This window comes from Rhinolophus hipposideros, assembly GCF_964194185.1.
Source record: "Rhinolophus hipposideros genome assembly, chromosome: 3".
Lineage (NCBI taxonomy): Eukaryota > Metazoa > Chordata > Mammalia > Chiroptera > Rhinolophidae > Rhinolophus > Rhinolophus hipposideros.
Window position 1 is genome coordinate 98,108,503 of NC_138049.1, and position 21,423 is coordinate 98,129,925.

Sequence of the window (21,423 nt, forward strand, 5' to 3'; positions counted from 1 at the left end):
TTCCGGCAGTATCTCCTTCAAGGAAGAGTCGTCTCCTACTCATGCCTCGGGCTGGGCTAAGGGCCCCTTCTCTAGGCACCCCATCCCTTACGTATGCCGTTTTCATCACCTTTATCATGTGTCATATTGGAATTCTCTATATGTCTGTATCACCCCGCCAAAACTGATCATTTCAGGGACCAAGGCTTCTTCTTTGTATTCTAACACCTAGTTGCAACATCTGATACACACAGACTCCATATACAGAGGGTGAGAAAAACATGTATACAGATTTTAAGAAAGGAAAAACTATTAAAATTGTAACACTCAATATATACTGATAGCAAAAGATTAATACAAGTCACGTTTGACTTCTGCAATTACAAGAGGTGCTCAGAATGGTTACTATCAGCGCAATTTTAACACCTTTTTTTCCTTTCTTAAAATGTGTACACTATTTTTTGGAATTTATGTGTACTGAGCCAAATAATTATAATAATAAAAAAACGATAACTAAAATGTGTCTGGCACTATTCAAAGCATGTTATATATTTTAACTCATTCAAGCCTCACGACGACCCTATAAAGGTGGCATTGTTATTTTCCTCAGTTAACTGAGGTTAAGTAACTTGCTCAAGATTGCCAACTAAAACAAGTTCCTTTGAACTCTGAGCTTACACTTTTCTTATCTCGGATACTTGAAGGATAAAGAGCTCTTTCCACCTATTTTTCTCCCTTACTGCTATTTCACCTTTTGGATGAAGAGCGCCCAGTTTATGAATAAAGAGAGGTGCTATCCACATGTCCTCTTTCTGCCCCCTGGGTTTACCTTGGGGGCAAGGCAGCTGCAGTTTGTCCGTGATCACTTGTGTTAACACCGAGCCAGTACTTTTGTAACTACAGAACCGGGAGGTCCCCCTGGAGCTCTTCGTAGAACTGATGGCAAAGCGGTGGAAGGGGACAAAGTCCCCCCCACGGCAGCTCCCACAGCGGCAGGCCAAATCTTGGAGAAAGCAGGCACATTCAAGGTGCAGGGCTATCTGCTGTGCCTTGGGCCACAGCTCCCAAGCAGCTTCCCGTAATAGAGGCACTGCAAATTCCAGCACCTCAGTCTGAGGTATGGAGAGCTCCTCCTGGAGCTGGAGAGGACAGCCAGCATCTGAAATCCAGAAAAATCTAAGTGAGAGTCTCCCTCAAAGCCCTTGTATGCTGCCATGTGGCAAACTCCCAAGCACATGCTGCTCGTTTATAAGAAACTTCATGTATAATCCCTGTCAGATATTACTGCCTACTTTGTATAAAGAATTTTATACCAATCTGAGAGTGATGCTGACCATATCTATATAACGTACCACAGGGAAGAAATGATCCCTATGGTACAGAAGTAGATTTCTTAGTTGTTCCTCCTAAAATGAGCTGTTTTTTTTTACTACAAATTATTATAAACGTCAAATCATCAGAAATGCTGTGTTCAAATAGAAGGCCCAACATATTTCAAAGTCAAAAGGAAACTATCTGCGGATTATATGTGTTTTGGGTATTCTATGCCACAATTTTATTTTTTCATGTGGAAAATATGAGATTGCGAGCTATTATAGATATATAAATATATACGTATTTTTATATATATATATCTTAATTTGTTCATGTCTGTTTCAATAGCACATGTATTTATCTTCTTTGTGAATTCCTAAAATGAGGAATAGTTTATCCTTTTTTCTTACTATTTATATCTAGAAGCCAATAAAAGATTATGGCAATATTTTCTGAACCAAAAATCAAACACACAATTACTTACCACCTGGGGTTCACAAGGAGCTAGAATTCTTGAAATTAAGACAATTCTGAAATATACAGGCTATTCATTCACTGTAACCATGGTTCCCTCATGATTAAAATAATTGTGTGTGTTCCCCCATTTCTCAGCCATAAGCTTTAAGAGACTGAGGCCCTTGATATATGATATTGGCGCTCTTTCTCAGCACAGATACCCCACCCCGAGCTTTCAGTCCAGGCCTGGGAACAAGGGAGCAGCTCTTCCTCACCCAACTTTTCCTCTTCCTCTCTGGTCTGCTCAATAATCTCGATAGAAGAAGGCACTAATGTTGGCTCAGCAGGACGCTCCGGGCTCTGGTTGCTCCAGTGGAGCACGTGTGTGTCCACAAGGGCCCTCAGCACCCTAAGTAGCTTATGTTTATCCCAGCCAGGCAAGAGGTGCTGCAGCAGGTCTACGTGGAAGGAATGGCCAATGACTGCAGCACATCTCATCAGCAGCTGCTCTTCTGGGCTCAGTTGATCTAGCTGATTTACTGCTATTTCTGGAGGGAAAAATCAGGAATGAACAAGCTTTCTACTAACATGGAATGCACTGTGTTGAAAATCTGTTCATTTAAAAATATATAAAGGCTTGCTTTTTGTCACCTCTTGTCCTCTCAGCCAAACCTCTTGAAAGAGCCTTATCTCCCTGTCCTTGTTTGTCCTCATTCTTCAACCAACAACAGTCAGATTGTCACCACTGAAACTGTTCCCCCATGATCACCAAAGCCTTTTGTTGGTAGACCCAAAGCGATGCTCTGAATCATTCAGCTATACTAATAATTCTTCCCATTTTCATGGCACAGAAGTACTCAGACTCTTTCCTCCTTACTTTCAACTAAACAGGGAGGCCAGGCTTCCTGGTCTCAGAACTCCAATAAAGATCTTAACGCCAAATGTTATATTAATAGTAAATCTCTCCATATTCTGACCCATACATTAAAGCAGTGCATATCAAACCAGTAAGTCACCAAGCCCAAAATTTTGAAATAATTCTAAACCTTTTCTTTTTCCTCATGACCAACTGGTCACCCACTCATCTTCCTTCTAAATGATCTTGCGTGTTTCCTCCTAAATAACTTTAGTATAAGGAGTCATTTTCACCTGGATCACTATAATACCTTGTTTTGAACATCTCCAATTTATTCTGTTTCTTATCCCAATAACATATTAGCCAGTGGTGGAGTTATATACTTAAAGTACAAATATAATCATGTCAGTCTCCTTAAATACGTTCATAACTTATGTGGCCTTTCACAATCTAGCTTTGGCCTTTCGTTTAGACCAAAACATTGTGGACTGAGCTATTAATTTTAACTTAGGAATTAACAAATCCCTTTTCCCTCTTTGTGCACAATGCCGACCTTGGTTTGACTTTCTAGCTGTTTCCAGGATCCTGATAAACTTAGAACATCAGCTGAGTTACCAGGTAACATTGCCTACGCTAAGAATGTTCCTGTTCCCTGACTGGAAACTGAATTTGGATTAGGAAAGCTGTGAATGAGCTATAAATATGTGGTCCCAGTTTATTCAGTTTGCCATCAGGAACCAGGAACAACAACAGGAACAGCCACAGCTTTGGGCTTCCTTGGGTGTAGTAAATCTTATAACCGGTCATGTCCCTTTCAGGGCCTGGAAGCTATGCCCATGAGGCTGTTATAGGAGACACCAGTTCCTAGTGGGGGCGTGGGGCTTCTCAGCACCCCATTCATCATGGTCTCATGCCATCTCACCTCAGCTGTTCTTTGATGCTCCAGAGAATAGCAGTGGAAACTACTATGAGGACTCTCACTGAAGAAAACCTGCTGCTGCTGCTCTGTTAGGATGCTGTGTTTCCTGACTTGCATTCTTCTAAGTTGGTAAAGCCATTGCCAAGCGTGGCCTATCGTAGTTGTAGGAGTGTGAACTGTCTAGGTGGACCTAAATCCTCCACAGTGGATAGCTTATAATAGCTAACATTCATTGAATACTTATTATGTATCATGATTTATTTCATTTAATCCTCAACTAACCCCATGAGGTAGGAACCACACCATTGCCCACGTGTGAGTGATGAGAAGACTAAGACTTACATAAGTTAATTCATTTACCTAAGGTTCCACAGCCAGTAAGTGGAGGAGCTGACAGTATCCAGGATTTCCTGACTCCAGGAAATCCCCCCGTGCTGTTCTGTACTGCTGTTTCACATGCACATGCCATAGTCTCAGCAAGACCTACTTTACTTGAAGGTGTGCTTATTCACCATCATGGCCCTCCAGAGGGCTTAATACATGGTCATCAAACACTTGAGTAGAATATGAAAAGAAAATCTCACCTCTAAAAAGAACATCCCTGTCCAGTTATGCCTACCCCATTCTAATGGCTTCTTTATCTCATTAATCATTACAAACTGGACTCTTTTTATTAAACTCCTGCAATGTGCGTTAACACTGCCTCTTCACTAGCACATGGATTTTCTTAAATTTCAGCAACATTATGGCCCTTGCTTACTGTCTCCTCCAGCATAGGAATATGCAGAAAGGGAAACTGCGAACATACTTTTCATTAAACAGCTGAAAAAATTGTCCAGGCTACCAGTTAGCCCAAAAGAGAATAATGGGCTCACTACAGTAAACCGTTACTCAAATAGCATTACAAGTCTTTAAAGGACTCTTCAGGTAGCGCCAGAACTTATGTCTGGAAGGCAGGCTTCTTTTTTTAGAAAAACAATGAAGCTAGCATGATAATAAGAGACTTATGCTCGATCACCCACCAAATCACTAATTGCAACGTGTTATTGGTACACTTGAGTTCAAGGGACCTGCCTTTTAACGATGGTGGGAGAAGCACCGTATCCAAATTCACATCGTCCTTGACTGTGCAGACATAAAGTTCCCTGTCTTCTTCAGAGCTGGCAGGAGAAATACTGTACACTGTGGATTTCATGGCACTGGCTGTAAGGGAAAAAGACTGTGGCTGAAGAAAGCACCATGCTCAGCAACTGTAGGTTTAAAAGCAGAACAGTACAAGAATTTAGTCAAGAAACTAAAAGGATGAAGATGAATGGAGCCTATTACGTTTAAAGTGCTTTACCTCATCCTGCCTGTCCTCTGATTTCCTCTTAGAAACAAACAGCATTTTCTGTACCAATGGTATCTAACATTCTCATTCTTCCTATTTACCTTCCAATAGTCCTCACTTCTACCGTGTTACCCTGAAAATAAGACCTAGCTGGACGATCAGCTCTAATGCGTCTTTTGGAGCAAAAATTATAGTAAAATAAGACCCAATCTTATATAATATAATATGATATAATATAATATAATATAATATAATATCAGGTCTTATATTAATTTTTGCTCCAAAAGATGCATTAGAGCTGATGGTCCAGGTAGGTCTTATTTTCGGAGAAACACGGTAGTAAATCATAGCTCTAGGAAGCCTTTCTGGATTTACACATACTTCTACTCCTTTCTTCCTCTCCCGCCCTCATCCCTTCTCCCATTTCCCCCATCCAAATCCTCAAGGCATTCTTCTCTTAAGTAATGTGCAATTCTTTATTGAACTCTCATGTTTATAAATCCCTTCTAGTGGACTGTCATATTTATAGATCCTATTTTCCTATCCCCACCACCTGTGCTGCTTGCAAAGGAACTACAGAAGATTGATCGACTCAATTAAGTTATCTGAGGCAGGTATTTAGTGTTTGCACCATAGTTACATATTATTTGCATAGTGCACTGAGCCAGGAAGGCCTAATCTTGCCGACAGTGCCAGCAGAGAATAGGTATGTGTCTTATAAGGGCTGGGTGATGCCATGCTTAACATGAATTCCAGCAGCCGGACCAGGGCCAACCCCTGAGAAGCTAAGCTTACCCGAGAAGGTTTCCCACTTGCTGTTCTCCTCCTCCTCCTCCTTTTGTACGGCATGAAAGAGCAATATGTCCTTAGAGAGAAGGTCCTGGCATAGGACCTCACAGTAGAGGGGGTTTCCCAAGCACCTGTGGAGAATGTAGCTGTAGAGAGGTAAGTAGGGATTGCTGACTAAAGATGCCCACTTGAAGAGAGGCAAGCATAAGGCTATTTCACAATAGGAAGATTTCTTCTGTTGTTGCATTGAGCTCTTGATATATACTAATGGAGGAAAACAGCAGCACAGAAATGTAAACAAAAATGATGATTGGCTTTGAAATGTATTTTGGCAGTAACTTTTCTTTCTTAACTATTTTGCTTCTATTGATGCTAAAAGGAACTAACGTCCTATTGCTAAAGGGCCTGGCAGAAACTGGCCTGACTACACATAACTGACACATGCAGCAAGCCATCCAAGTCCTAACTGTCCTGGGAACGTCTGGCGGGCTAGCCCAAGGGGGTAGGCCCTTCCGGGCTTACCATGACATTGACCACCTTTACATCTAGTCTTGGGTCTCCTCATGGCTCCTGATGCCATTCTCTTCCCCCAGCTCTGGTTCTGTGGGACCTGAGCCTTCTCCCTGATATATGGTACTGGCTCCTCCCTTAATGAAGTGCCCAGCTGGCCCGACACACTCACATCTGCAGCTCTCGGGGGATGCTCACCACCCTCAGTTCCCAACATGCCATTCTCAACAGTGAATTCACTGCTAACTTGGCAATGGGCACCAGGAGAGCCTGAGGGCTCCGCAGGAAGTGCTGGGCCCAGCCGCACAAGGTGAAGGGAGGCGTCAGCGTCATCACCATGAGGATGGGCACATGGGAGAGCAAGGTTCCCAAAAACTCCCAGGAAGCTGCATCCAGATGCTGGGCCTCGTCAAGAAGGAAAATCAGCGGCGCTTCCCTCACTGCCTGGAAATAACAGCAAAAGAAATAATGACAACCTCTAATTAGAAATGAAGTCACCTGATCTGCAATTTCCCATCAACAATTTAAATAAAATGTCAACAAGTGCTGGGGTTTTCAGAGTAAAATGTATCCTAAATCCAGCAAATATTTTACTTTATAAATATGAAATATAGCCTGTATATCTAATTCCCAAAGATGTGTACTGCGTTTCTTTGGACAAGAAAATATTCTAACTGAAAAGAGAAATAAGCATCAAAATATTCTCCAAATCAAACTTAAAGCTTTCAAATATTTCATTTTGGCAAGGCTTCAAAATGTGTGGGAATTCATACTTTAAACCAGCAATTTCCAAACCAGGACACACATCAGAATCACCTGGGAGAGCTTACTAACACTACCAATTACCACGCCCCACTCATGGAGACTTAAACAAAGTATATTCACTTTTCTCCACATGCCCCACACCCATTCCACTCCCTACTGCCACAGGTAACTATTTTAATTTTATTGTTTAGCCTTCTGTTTGTAATTTGTTCTTATAAAACGGGGTTGTTTTGTCTAGAAAATCGTATAAATGCTACTGTATTACAGATCTCATTATTTCTCTCTCTCTCTCTTTATTCAGGGCTGTTTTTAAGATCGCCCTGTGTTGTTGTTCTCCTATTCCCTGACCTCTAACTTCTGCATTACACTCCATTGTGTTCCTACATGAGTTCATGGCAACGCCTCCCGAGTCTCCACAGGCAAACACTGCAACGAACAGACTCCCTGGGATACATATCCAGGAGTGGAACTGCTGGGTCTAGAGGATGCATGTTGTTAACATTTGACTAGGTTCTCGATGGCTTTCCAGAATGGCTACATCTGTTTCTGCTCATGTAGCTTTTTGATTCTGTAATCCTGAATTGGGGCCTGAGTATTAGTATTTTTAATAGCTATCCATCTGCATTTAGAAACTACCATTTTAAATTAAGTTACTAAAATTTCATTGAGAAACAGGATCGGGAAAGAGCAAAGACCTTTTAGTGTATGCTGTGCTATAGGATGGATTCAAGGTTATAGATACAATGAAGACATCAACAAATGGGCAGGTCAAGAAATGCCTAAGTCAAGGTGTGATGTTGATAGATTAAAATGAGCATAAAACTATCTCCACATATTAAGAGTTACTGATATGTAGCAAAAGTACCCACCTCTTGTAGCACTTGAAAAAAACACTCCTTAATCTTCCTTTGTCTGGCCAGGTCATCCATGTGTGAAACTTTGAAGGACAAAGGAAACTGACCAGGAAAATTATTCCTATATTAGCATCAAAAATGACAATCTAAAAAAAAAATATACAGCTTCTCCAAAGAGAACAGAAAAATGATTCTATTTTGAGTGAGAATGGGTTTCTGTAGTATTGGGCCTAGTGTTACAAACATCGATATACAGCTCAGAGGGTGAGACTGAAAGTCCATTGGCATTTAAGAGAGTGAGAGCTCCTTTCCATACCAGACTCCGGCAGACCCTTAAAGGGTCATGACGAAGGAGTAAAATGACGGGTTGGACTTAGCAATGCCACTTTGGACAGCTCCAATACCCCAGGTACTCCAATTATACCAGGACAAATGAGCGCAGGAGACGTCTCAGAAACAACTGCGGTGGACATCTTCTAACACTGTTTCCTGTGCGAGGCTGAGGCACATTAGCTACCTCGGAGCCAAAGTGGGGCTGCTCCTCCACCACGGTGGCCAGGGAAAACCTGCCTTAAGACAGGGCTCTGCTGAGGGACAGATTATAAAACCCACACCAATATTATACTCCTCATGGTGAAGGTGAAAAAATTGAGGTTCAGAGGCAGAGGGCTAGGACATACAACTAGCAAGTGTACATCAGTCCTGGAATTCACTCTCCTCAAAAAAGAGAAAGGCTGGGTTTTGGTGTCAAAGGGGTTTCAAACCTCAATGCTGCCATTGCTAACTATATGTATTCTTAGCATATATATGGCCTAAGGCTACTGGATTAGAAGACAATCCTGGGTAAACTAACATTAGTAATCCAATTCACAAAGCCACTGCCTTCATCACCTTTACAAAGAAGAGGCCGTTAAAGAGGCAGTGAAGCGGCTTCTCCACCATTCCATGGAGCTGTTTTTGCAGGCACTCTTGCCGGTCATAGGCTGGGCATGTGTCAAGCTCAAAGAAGATGGCCATGAGGGTCTGAATGGCATAGAAGCACTGCGTGGAATCTGCTTCCTTCAGCTTCAATGGCAACACCCTGGGGAATGTTACCACGGTCACAGGGAGTCCACTGACCCACAGAGAGGTTACTCACTCCACCAGCACAAGCGTGCTCAATCTAATGACAGAAGAGTCTCACCAGAAAGGGACAGCAGCCTCGAGAGAAGCAGACCCTAAGTCAGAAGGCAGTAGTCTTTACCTGTGCCCGTCTTTCTGGGCCAGGAAGTTTATTTCAGCCAACAGCTGACTTTTTCCATAGCCTTTTCCACCTTCATACAGAACTGCTTGTCCCTTCTTCTGGTGCAAACACCCCTGCTGTGCCATTCGGAAGTCTTCCAGTTCTTTCTCCCGATCTGTAGAGAGAGCACCTAACACTCCTGTACTTTTTCATAGGCACTCTTTGTTTGAATTAATGTGCAAAGTTAAGTCTCAGAATGGCTCTCCCCAATCCCCCACCCGAATCCCTGGCAGAATCCCATTCTTTGATGAGGCTTCACACATCTCTTTCCAGAAAATTAACTCTGGACTACCGTGTTTCCCCGAAAATAAGACCGGGTCTTATATTAATTTTTGCTCCATTAGGGTGTATTTTCAGGGGATGTCTTATTTTTTCACGTACAACAATCTGCATTTATTCAAATACAGTCATGTCATCTCCTTCTGGAACATCGTTATAACGTACTAAATGCGTCCGTCTGGCTGAGACCTTAACTGGGGCTTATTTTCGGGGAAACACGGTACACAGACATGTGTGTTGGACTTGGTGATTTGCTCCAGAGCTTAAGAAATGACATTCAGGAGAACCAGGCCCCACATGAACATGAGGCTACTCTATCTTCTTAGCTTTTTGTAAAAATTTCCATAATAATTATTTAGTTTTTAAAGTCTGTCACTGCTATGTAAAGACAATGGACTAACAGATATAGGTAGAGTAAGTATAAAGATAGAGTGGCAACAGTCCTGCTGCTATCATCACTATTTAAGGATGAGGGCATTTCCCTCTACAGGTGAAGCACAGCAAGCTGATCAGATCTCTACAGCTGAACTCTTATTTACAAAGATTATTACTAAACGTTGGTACTTCTCAGGCAAAGTGATACAACTCCACCTGAAACTTAAACATTTAGCATGGAAAAGAAAAGGCAAGTCCTCTTCAAAATTAACATTAAATTCACTAAGAGGCTGCTTTCTAATGGTTAATACAAGCTTAGAAGCATTTAGTCTTGAATGTTGTTTTTTTAATCACATTTAATCATCTATAGCTGAAAAAACATATAATTTAAGGTAGGAAAAAACTCACCTAACAAAGGGTGATTTTTATTTCTCTCTCTGGCCAAATCTCTCTTCCCAAACATTCTAGGAAGAAGGGCAAATGGAAATGTGTCTATTAAAAAATAGTCTGGGATAGATAATATATCTCTAAATAGACAGGAGAAATTGTCCTCATAAGCAAGTGTTTTCAGATAACTCAAGAGGTACAGAGTTCTGTATAAAAGAGTTTTAAAAATTTGAAAATTTGGGGAATAGGGAGGGCAGAAGTATTATTGATTGTTCCAAGTTCTAGGAAATAAATATACTGTGTGAAGTATGCAAAGAAGAAAGAACATATAGATTAATGACCTATTGCTATTCCTGTTGAGGTCCACTGAGGAACTAGCTAAGAGCTAAACATAAAAGTTGAAGAGCTCAGACACTAAACCGTCCCCTTATGTCTCTTATTCCAACAGGCCGGTCCTAGAAGCATCTTTCTTTCTAATTTCATACAATCAAACACTGATTACTCTCAGGCCCTGATTCTGTAAAAGAGATCAGAAGGAAATATCACACAATGACACTCACACACATCTTCTATGACCAAGATATTCATACATCTTCCCTGGGTTGGAGATGTTTTTCATCATCTTCTCTGGCAGTTTCTTGAAGTTGTAAGCAGGTAGCATGGATCTTTGATATATTACCTCATCACAGGACACCAAACCTGGATAAGCAGTTATCATTCTGGCCACAAGGCTTACTTTCGGGCCAATAACTGTGTCAAGGAGACAGTGAAAACAAGGATAGAGAATTTCTGGATCACCTCCTCCACCTTTACCCCCTAAGTCACAGAACCAACAGGCCCGTGTCTTATTCTACCTGTATATTCATGTCTTGCTACGGCCCCAACCATGCCACAGAATACGGGTCCATTGGTGATACCGACGGAGACGAGCCTGAGGATCAGGAAAGCAACGATGGGTAAACACAGTCCGAAGCCTCCAGGGCAGACACTAGGTCTGCCACCACTATATCCAGAAGTCTAGATTTAGAGCTCAGATGGAAAAGGCCAGAGGCAGCTGTCAGTCTACAACTTGTGATGGAAACAGAATGGTCCCCCTACTCCAGGAATTTCAGTGGGGGGGTCATTATTAGTAAAAAGACTAAAAATACCTTATATCTATCAGATACTTCATATATGCTTTTTGAAGTTCTTTCAAATTGATGACCTCACCTGATCCTTTAAGGGATAATTAACAACAAACATGTGAGGTATGTACTCGTATGTGGAGCAAATATTTGACAAAAGAAAAAAAACTGAAGGAGTTAATTAACTTTCCCAGAGTTACACAGCAAAAGTCAACAGGAGAGTCAGAATGAGAATCCAGGCCTCCTGACGCCTAGACCCGTGTTACATCCACTATACCACGCTGCCTCAGGTAAAACTCCCAAATTAAATAGAGCAACAGATGGCAGAACAGGGTTCATGGATCAAATAATGCTAGAATGTCAGAGTATGGGAATAATCAGAATGTCAGGCTGCTGATGGAAGGCTTCCCGAAGCAAATGAGTCTTCAGAATAATTTTTTTAAATGAGCAGTATTTTCTCATTCATTCATGCCTGCAAACATTCATTCATTTAATAAGCATTGAGAAGTATGTACGGTACCTAGCATTGGGCTGGGTATTTATACAGCAAGACCTATATAAAACTACCCTGCCCTGGAGAAGTCTGTCTGGGGTGGAGGGTGGTAGGGATCGAGGGAGGTGAAAAGACATATTTATATTTACAAGTTAGTAAGATAAATACTACATCTTAGGAATCAGTGCAGCAAACTAACAGAGTGACAAGAAGGGATGCATTAACTGCAGAGTAGAAAGTGTACTCATAAAGGAGAGGATATAATATCAGACCTTAAAACTTGAAATACTGCCCAAGTGTGGCAACAGCATTCTGTCTAGTGGGAAAAGACACAGGTTTTGAAAAGCCCGGTGTGTTTCTGCAAAACTAAATAGTTCAAGAAGGCTAGAGTACAGAAGATGCTTGGAGTAGGGAGAGGTGAAAGGAGAAGTGGTCCTTCCTAGGCCATGGCTGAAAAAGTACTGAAAATATGAATTATTTAAAAAGAGGACATATACTGTTCCAGATGACGAAAAGGCTCAAAGGTGGCAATGAGCAATTCATACATAACAGAGAATGAGTAGATTTACTCAACTGATGCGAAAATTTCATGCGACAGATAACAAGATATGTGGATGAAGAAAGGGTGCAATGAGCAGTTTCAAGTTAAATCTACAAATAACAACTTTCAGTTGTTCGTAGAGTGTGAATAGTGACAACAATCCCAATGTTTTTGTCTCTGAGACATTAAAAGTCTTGTGCCTCCCTGTAAGGACAGGATTGAAGACCCTTTATTCATTCACTGGGCCCATTGCCCAGGGTGAATAAAAGAGACCCTCCCCCCCAAGAAAAAAAACAGGCAATTGGTCCTGTTGCCAGACCAAGAACAAGACTGAACATTTTCTAACATTTCATGATGCTTCCTTTGTCTTGAATGCGCTTTCCTACTTTCCCCACCTACTGAATCCTTTCCTTCTCAACCTGGCTCAGAAGTTACCTGTATGGTCAAGGCTTTCCTAGTACCTCTGGTGAGAATCAACTGTTTCTTTCCATAGCACTTGGTTGCAATTCCTACAGCACTTCATTCCTGCATTTAAATTTCATTGTGTTAAAGGTAGTTATTTATTTAGCTGAGGAGATAGCGTCTTATTTCTCTTTATGCCATCACACCCAGAACAATGCGTGGTTCATAGCTGTGTGTGACGAACGCTGGTTGAATGAATGTATTTATGCATTTGAGAAACCCAGCCATTAACAAGATGATAATAATGAAATAATACTTTTCTCATTTGGTTACTTCTTATTTCTTTCTATTGTACTTTATAATCCCCCTGGCTCTTCCTAGCAGTCTATGTTCCTTTTTTAAAAAATACTCTTCATTGATGAAGAATATATCCTTTCTTCAATATGTATAATTATACATAAAGTATACAATATACCTAAAGTAGTTCCGGTGTTAAAAAACTATAATAATGAGATTCTGAGACTGCACTCCCTGGGTCTCAAAAATATCCTGGAGAAATAGTCACAAACCAAAGCAACCGTATCAATCACTGGATGGTGGAAATCATCTTTCTTCTATAAATGAGTTGAAAATTGAAGGTATTTCTCAGATTAGAAAGAATTTAGGAGATGACCCAAGGTGAAGAGGGTCATGGAAAAAGGAGATTCGGGATGTGGTTTGGGGTCTGAGAGAGGCTGATGTGCTGCAGGGGCATAAGCAATGGCATCTGCTCGTGAGGCCACACAGGCCCCTCTGAGACTTGAACTGCGGTGAAGAAGGCCAGCTTCAGCATCTCGTTAGAGCAGCATTTCCCAAAATACGCTCCTTAGCACATTCATTCTTCTTGATGTTTATAGATGCTGGAGAAAAGTGTTTGGTGAGCCAGTAAATTTGGGGAATGTTGAGTAAAACAAAATATCGCGAATTTCTTTACTGTAGGGCTACTCAGAACCTTTGACGTTGATGTATATTGTCAACCTCCAAGAAGGAAAAATAGTTTGCATCACTTCCCAAACATATTTGGCCATGAAAATATTGTTTTCATGAGTTACCAAGGAACTGATGTTCTAACAAATACATCTTGGAACATTATCGAATTAGTAATGATCTTCAAGGGAAAAAACACTGACCTTGAAACTAGCTTTCAGGCTCTGGCATTGTCAAGCTATTTGGTTTACCAACATAACCTCTGGATCTCAGTTTCCTTAAATTAAAGAAGTCAGATTAAGGAAATTCTAACATCCTATATAGCTCTATTCATCGACTATATTCTAAACTAAAGAAGACTAAAAGAGCCAAGTTATGCCCTAAGAATCATAGAAGGCATCCTTAAGGGCATTGTAAGACCACCTCCAAAGGCCAAAGCAATGGCCATCTCAGTGAGGAGTAAGTGCAAAGGGCGGGACTTTTGAAGGCCACAGGTCAATGCAGAATTCAAGGGCAGACCAGATCAGCACTGGAAGGGAGGGCGCAGCACACCCAGACTGGAGATAAGATAGGAAAGGCGGCTGTTGGAGTATCTGTAGATCCCACCAAGCCTGAAAGAAGTGCCACCACATATCTGTCTTCGGCTAAGTGTCTGAATATCTATGAAGCAAACTGTAGCATCTAAGTATCTGTAAAATAAGGAGCTGGATCAGATCATCTAAGTTCTTTGCAGTACTAACATTCTATGAGTATACCTCTATAATTATATTACACTGGTAATATATGATATCCCTTTTGGGGAGTATTTGCATTTTATAAGAGGCTGTGGAATAATGAAAATGACACAGAAATTGAGGACAGAAGGTTTGGGTTTTATTACCAGCTCTGCTGTGTGCTAGCAACTTCTCTTCTGTGGCCTTAGTTTCCTCGTGTGTAAAAGAGATAAACGTTTTCACACTGGTAGCATGTATTATTCTATAAATGTTAAAGCACTATATAAATGTGATATAATTATATTTATCTTGAATAAGTATGGCAAGCAAACAAATCTTTGACCCAATGTTAACATTAGAAATAACTGTTTTTGAAATCCATTCATGTATACACCTTTCCCACAGCTTTCTAGAGGAAAAAAGAGTCATTTAGAAAAATTCACACCAACCTTGTCATAGTAAAACTAGTGGGAAAATGAAATTTTCTCTCCCTTCATTAGGACTAGGCTTTTACAGAAGGTGGGAGGTGCGGTGCATGTGGAGGAGAGTGATCAGATCAGTGTGAATTCCAGAAAAATCAATGGGCCTGGGAAAGACCAAGAGTGAAAAGCAGAGAAGAGCACTAACCAGCGTGGTCCCTTCCTACCTAGAGACCTCCTCTCCCTGTAGACAGGCAGCCTTTGTTCTGCATTCCCTCCACATACAGATATATTATTTGTGTTCTATTAATTTATACACTTGTTTGTTTGTTCCTTTGCATTGTCTTGAATCTTGCTATGTGTATTCTGTTCCTCCCCCTCTCCAACCGCCTTCTCCATTGGATGGAAACTTATCTTCATTTACTCGGGGTATCTAGTACACTGTTCTGTAACTAGTGATTTCATAGTAGATCTTGTTTGCTGACTTCCCTTAGCATGTTCCCTCCCCTTAGGCAGATGATGGATACCTTCAAACCCTGCTGTTATGACTGCCTCCGACCCTGCCTGGGGTCAGAGCCCCCGGGGGTCTGAGAAGCTCCTCTCTGCCCCCACCTTCCTCCTCACTTGATCTCAGCAAGATTCTCCCAGCAGAAGCGGAAGATGCTGAAGGAGCTCTCCAGGGCACGTGCACACTCATCTGGCTTCTTATCCCCAGGAAGGCCAAAACCACAGAAGAACACGCAGCCCTGGGACAGATGGCAAGAAAAGACAAGAGTGTTTACCTGGGAAAGGACTACGGCTTGCTTCAACTGAACCAGCTTCCCTGAAGGAAGCCAGACCCTTTCCTGACTGGTCTTCTGTTAGGAATGTAGGAGTCTACAAGATTCATGAAATGAACATTCTGGGTCAAATCAACATGGAGATGTAAAAAGACATAAAAATCTTAATTTAACTAACTGTTCTAAGAACTAAATTTAAAACGTAAGAAAAATTAATACCAAGAACTTCTCAAAAATTCAATCTCTACTGTCTATACCTTGAGCTAAGTCTATGTGACCCCATTTTCTCCACCTATAATGTCAAGTATGATGATACTGCTCTTTTTCAAGCTCCTCAATTATCTTAGATCTGATTACATTGATTTTCCTAATAGAGGCAGAAAAACATTCTTCATGCTTTCACAAGGATTTTTCAACAAGAATTGAATCAGAAGAGGATATAAAGAGTTACCCTCAATTAGCCTGACAATTAAATTAACTAGAACATCCCATCCTTAACTATTATTAGTTGAAGTCTGAATGTAAAATAGCTTGCTACAAAATAAGCAGCAAGGAATCTGACTTATGCCTGTGTTATGTGAGAGGCAAACTGGTCACACTCGACTACTATTCCTCACTTCCCTTTAAGGCTGATGGATCAAGTTCCCTTGTACTTACTTTCTCAACCATAAAGATCCGGATCAGCTGGCCACCCCTTGTCTCTATGACTGTGGAGATGTATAAAGCAGCCTCCTGGATAAGATGACAGAAACGCAACACCCACGCTGTCTTGTGGAACTCTAGGTTGACTAAAACCATAGTCACGGTACGGAGTTCGGATATATACTCCATAGGTTGGCCTTCATCAATCTACAAAGACACAGTGAGTTACCCTGCCTGTATCTTCAACTCTCAGTATCATGTTTAGGAATCTTAGTGACACATTCCATGGTGAGTATGAGAAACTAACTTAAGGGTGTCAACAAACACTTAAAAGAAAATTCAGGTTTGAGACATATAGAAGATATACAAACCAGTGCACTTTGAATAGAAACTGTTTGACTTTAAACCTAAATGCCAGGGTTTTTTTGTTTGTTTGTTTTAGATTTTATTGGGGAGAGGGAACAGGACTTTATTGGGGAGCAGTGTGTACTTCCAGAACTTTTTTCCAAGTCAAGTTGTCCCTTCAATCTTAGTTGTGGAGGGTGCCATTCAGCTTCAAGCTGTTGTCCTTTCAGTCTTAGTTGTAGAGGGCGCAGCTCAGCTCCAGGTCCAGTTGCCATTGCTAGTTGCAGGGGGCGCAGCCCACCATCCCTTGTGTGAGTCAAACTGGCAATTTTGTGGCTGAGAGGACGCGCTCCAACCTACTGAGCCATCCGGGAGCTCAGCTCAAGGTGCCTGTTCAATCTTGGTGGCGGGGGGCACTGCCCACCATCCCTTGCGGGACTCGAGGAGTTGAACTGGCAACCTTGTGGTTGAGAGCCCACTGGCCCATGTAGGAATCGAACCGGCAGCCTTCGGTGTTAGGAGCATGGAGTGTCAACACCCAATGGCCCATGTAGAATTGAAGGGACACTAAGACTGAAGGTACAACTTGACTTGGAAAAAAGTCCTGGAAGTACGGAGTGTCAACACCCAATGGCCCATGTGGGATTGAAGGCCCACTAAGATTGAAGGGACAACTGGACTTGGAAAAAAGTCCTGGAAGTACACACTGTTCCCCAATAAAGTCCTGTTCCCCATCCCCAATAAAATCTAAAAACAAACAAACAAAAAGAAAACCTGGCATTTAGGTTTAAAGTCAAACAGTTTTTATTCAAAGTACACTGGTTTGTATATCTTCTATATCTCTCAAACCTGAATTTTCTATTAAGTGTTTGTTGACACCCTGTTCCAACCACCTGAGCCATCGGGCCAGCCCCTAAATGCCAGGTTTTTATATTTTTCTAAGAGTAAGTTTGATATTTCTAATTCCATTAGTCATTATATCACTTAAAGGGATTCACATATGTTTACATATACACAATCAGTCAATATATGTTCACCAAGTATATACTTACTCTATACGCTGCTATACAGTATACTAGTTTCTTGAGGGACAAATTGAAAAACAACTATGGCTCTTACTTTCTAGGACTGAGAAATCAACTAAAGTTATAAGACACATCATTATAATAATTGGTGCAGGTGGAGAAACCTGCTGGTATTACAATGGGGAGCAGAAGATGAATTGGATCTACACAAAAAGGTTGTCACATATAAATGTACACCTGTTTACATAAACCCATGCAGAGTCTACATTATGACTTAAGAACTAGGAAATAACCTTTTTCAAAAGGTTTTTCATTATGTGCTTCCGCAGGGTTTTCTCAAGTGCAGAGTCTGGATCCAGCTCCAGGGCAGTTCTTAGAGTGTCTGAGAAAAGGAAAACAAAACAGACAAACAAAAAATGTTTCCAGCCACCTGGAAACATTAATCTTTAAAATTTGGGGCTTGGGTAGAAAGAACAAAGTAACTTACCAGCACTTGTCCGGTAATGTGGCAGATAATCGAGGCACTTGTCAAAATGCTCATCAAAATCAAATGGGTCAATGGTCCGCATATCTCTTAACTATAGAAAGAAAACGGCTCAATTCTGTGTCTACCCACCAACTGGATTACCTCTGGTTCCTTAACAGAGGGGCTATCATTATCTGTGTATCATTATCTTTCCAGCCTCACTGTTCTGCCTCGTCTATTTTTCTGGCAGACTATCCCCCACCTCCCTCCAAGACAGAGTTCCAATGGTTGTTGGTTTGGTTAGGTAATATGTGACGACCAGCAGCGCACCACCCTGTGTAGCAGAAAGGCCTTTTCAGGATGTGCAACAGGGGGGCCAGTCTCCTACCTTCACGGCTTCATCCTCCCTCATGATTTCCACTTCAAACATGTACTGCGCACAGAGCTTCCAGCAGTTCCAGGACAAGACAATCTCATTTGCTTGAGCCAAACGCTGCGCTAACTGGACATCGTCTACATCTTGTCCAATCACCAAGAGGTATTGTCGCTGCTCGTCTCCAACAACAACTTGGGAAATCCGACCTGCAGACAGACCTATCCAGAAAAAAAGGAGACAAGTGGTGAACAGCTAAACTCAACTGGAAAACCACGCACAGGGAGGGTTCCGGAGTCCTCACATTGCTCTGTGTGTAAAGCCAATCTTGTTACTGCCCATAGTTGCAGAAGTATTCGGTGACCTCACCCTGAAAAAGAATACCTGGCTCTAGGTTTCCTTCTGTCTCAAACACACCTAGACATTCAAACAAGCCTGGGTTCTACGGGAGAAGAACAAAAGATTCTAGGCGTCTAAGAACCTTGTCTCTAAATTTCTCTTCTCACGGACAGCGAGCTTCTCATGGCAGAGACCTAACGGTTATGCTCAGAGGCTGATGTCATAGTCACATTATCCCTCCTCATGTATAACCAGGGCTGAAGACAATCAGTGTTTTATCAGACATGGGCTTTGCCATACACCCTTATACCACCTCCAGTTTTTCTTGCCCAGAGGGGTTTCTTACTGCTAACACATCTGAAAGAAATGGTTTGCTTGCCAGGGGAAAAGTGACTACCATGTTTCCCTAAAAATATGACCTAGCCAGACAATCAGCTCTAATGTGTCTTTTGGAGCAAAAATTAATATAAGACCCGGTCTTATTTTACTATAAGACCGGGTCTTATATAATACAAAACTGGATCTTATATTAATTTTTGCTCTAAAAGATGCATTAGAGCTGACTGTCCAGCTAGTTCTTATTTTCTGGGAAACATGGTATAACTAAGAAATCTACCCTTACTTAGTCACCCAATCTAAGCAAAAAACAAGGGGAAAATGTTTTTTGTTTTGTTTTAACAGGACTTTATTGGGGAACACTGTGTACTTCTAGGACTTTTCCAAGTCAAGTTGTTGTCCCTTCAGTCTTAGTTGTGGAGGGCGCAGCTCAGCTCCAAGTTGTTGTCCTTTCAGTCTTAGTTGTGGGGGGAGCAGTTCAGCTCCAGGTCCAATTGCTGTTGCTAGTTGCAGGGGGCGCTGCCCACCATCCCTTGCGGGAGTTGAACCGGCAACCTGTGGTTGAGAGGACGCACTCCAACCAACTGAGCCATCCGGGAGGCAGCTCAGCTCAGCTCAAGGTGCCATGTTCAATCTTAGTTGTAGGGGGCACAGCCCACCGTCCCTTCCGGGAGTCAAGGAGTTGAGGAGTCCAACCGGCAACCTTGTGGTTGAGTGCCCACTGGCCCATGTGGGAATCGAATTGGCAGCCTTCGGAGTTAGGAGCATGGAGCTCCAACCGAAGGAGCCACCGAGACTGCCCTGGAAAATAGTTTTAAGAGAATTGCAAAGACATATGCTTCTGGCCATGATGGGAAACAGGTAGTAAATTTACCATAATGCTTGGGAACAACTAATAAACTGGAAAAAATACATGAAACAATTTTGAAGACAGTGAGATGTCAGGTAATGGAGGACACTGATCCTAGAGAAATGGGAAATAAACTAGGTGAACCCTCTGATACCCCAGTTTACTGTCTGGAGAGTTTCCAGGACATATCTCAGGAGTGGAAACCCAGGTGCATCCCAGAGAACTCCCCAAGCCGAGAAGACAGAGCTCAGAGTCTAAGGAGGCCAAAGTGGCTAGACTTCATAGGTCACTGTGAGTACTGGAGAGACGTATACAGAGAAAAGTCCAACCATCTGTACACGGTCCCCACCTCAAGTTTTCAGCTGAGTACTGATAAGTGCATCAATGTGAGGAAACCAACTGAGGCCATGGAAAGAACCACCTGAAAAAATTAGAAGGAACAATGCTAGATATCACACAGGGATGGAATAGTTCCGCTCCCACAGAGCGTCAAACTTAATAATTCACAGGATACTAGGTACAGAACTCAGAAGGGGTTTGCCTCAGGAATGGGGCAAAATTAGCTCTGGACCCAGTGCAACTCTGGTCCCATCCAACGAAATTTAAAAGCAAAACCTGAAAGGATCAAGCTAACCACATCCCAGAACGAAGCTCAAGAATATTATAACATTTTAAAAATCCGGCACCTTACAAGTTAATTCCTAATGGCTGGAACCCACCAAAATTTACCAGGCATGCAAAGGAAAAGGAAAATATGATCCATAACGAGAAGAAAAATCAATCAATCAAACCCAACCCAGAATAACACAAATGATAAAACTAGTAGACAAGGATATTAAAAGAATTATAAAATATTCCATATATTCAAGAATCCAGAGAAAAGACTGACCAAGTAGAGCTATAGAAGATTAAAAAAAAAAAAAAAAAAAAAAAAGACCCAAATCAAAGTTCCAAGCAAAAAACTACAAGGTTTGACATGAAAAATACACTAGATAGGATCAAGGGCAAATTCGACATTGCAAAAGAAAAGGTTTGTAAACCTGAAAACACAGCAATAGAAACTATCCAAAATGAAAGACAGGGAGAAAAAAAGAAAAACAGTAAAGACAGCACCAGTAAGTCATGGGACAATTTCAAGCAGTCTAATGTGTGTAACTGGCAAGAGGAGGAGAAACAAAAAAAAATTATTTGAAGAAATAAAGGCAGAACATTTTCTAAATTTGATAAAAACGAAAAACCTATAGATCAAAGAAGTTCAATGAGTCCTAAGCACAAGAAAAATGAAGAAAACTGTACGAAGGCACATCATGATCAGATTCCCTAACACCAGTGATGAAGAAAAAAATCTTAAAAGTAGCCAGAAGAAAAAAAGGACACGTTCCATACAAAGAAACAAAGATAAAAATTAAAGCAGATTGCTTGATGGAAACATAGCAAGGAAGAAGACAGTAGAACAGTAGCTTTCATGTAAGAGAGAAAAAATCCTTGTCAACATAAAATTCTATACCAACTGAA

The 21,423-nt window shown here is 41.5% G+C and overlaps 1 protein-coding gene across 3 annotated transcripts in view; it reads right to left on the reverse strand.

Moving 5' to 3' along the window:
• Window positions 1-16,140, reverse strand: part of LOC308495804 (adenylate cyclase type 10-like) — a 29,648-nt gene extending 13,508 nt beyond the window's left edge. The window contains exons 1-11 of one of the 3 annotated variants that reach the window (XM_081044208.1): window positions 10,950-13,932; window positions 10,656-10,845; window positions 10,117-10,172; window positions 9,016-9,169; window positions 8,664-8,853; window positions 7,788-7,874; window positions 6,326-6,597; window positions 5,650-5,789; window positions 4,599-4,727; window positions 2,025-2,297; window positions 809-1,138 (exon numbers count right to left, since the gene is read on the reverse strand). In XM_081044208.1, coding sequence (XP_080900334.1) covers window positions 809-1,138; window positions 2,025-2,297; window positions 4,599-4,727; window positions 5,650-5,789; window positions 6,326-6,597; window positions 7,788-7,874; window positions 8,664-8,853; window positions 9,016-9,169; window positions 10,117-10,172; window positions 10,656-10,845; window positions 10,950-10,983 — 1,855 coding nt within the window. In that variant the 5' untranslated portion in view covers window positions 10,984-13,932. The other 2 variants (XM_081044209.1, XM_081044210.1) reach the window with 2 other exon arrangements.
• Between the last annotated feature and the right edge of the window lie 5,283 nt (window positions 16,141-21,423).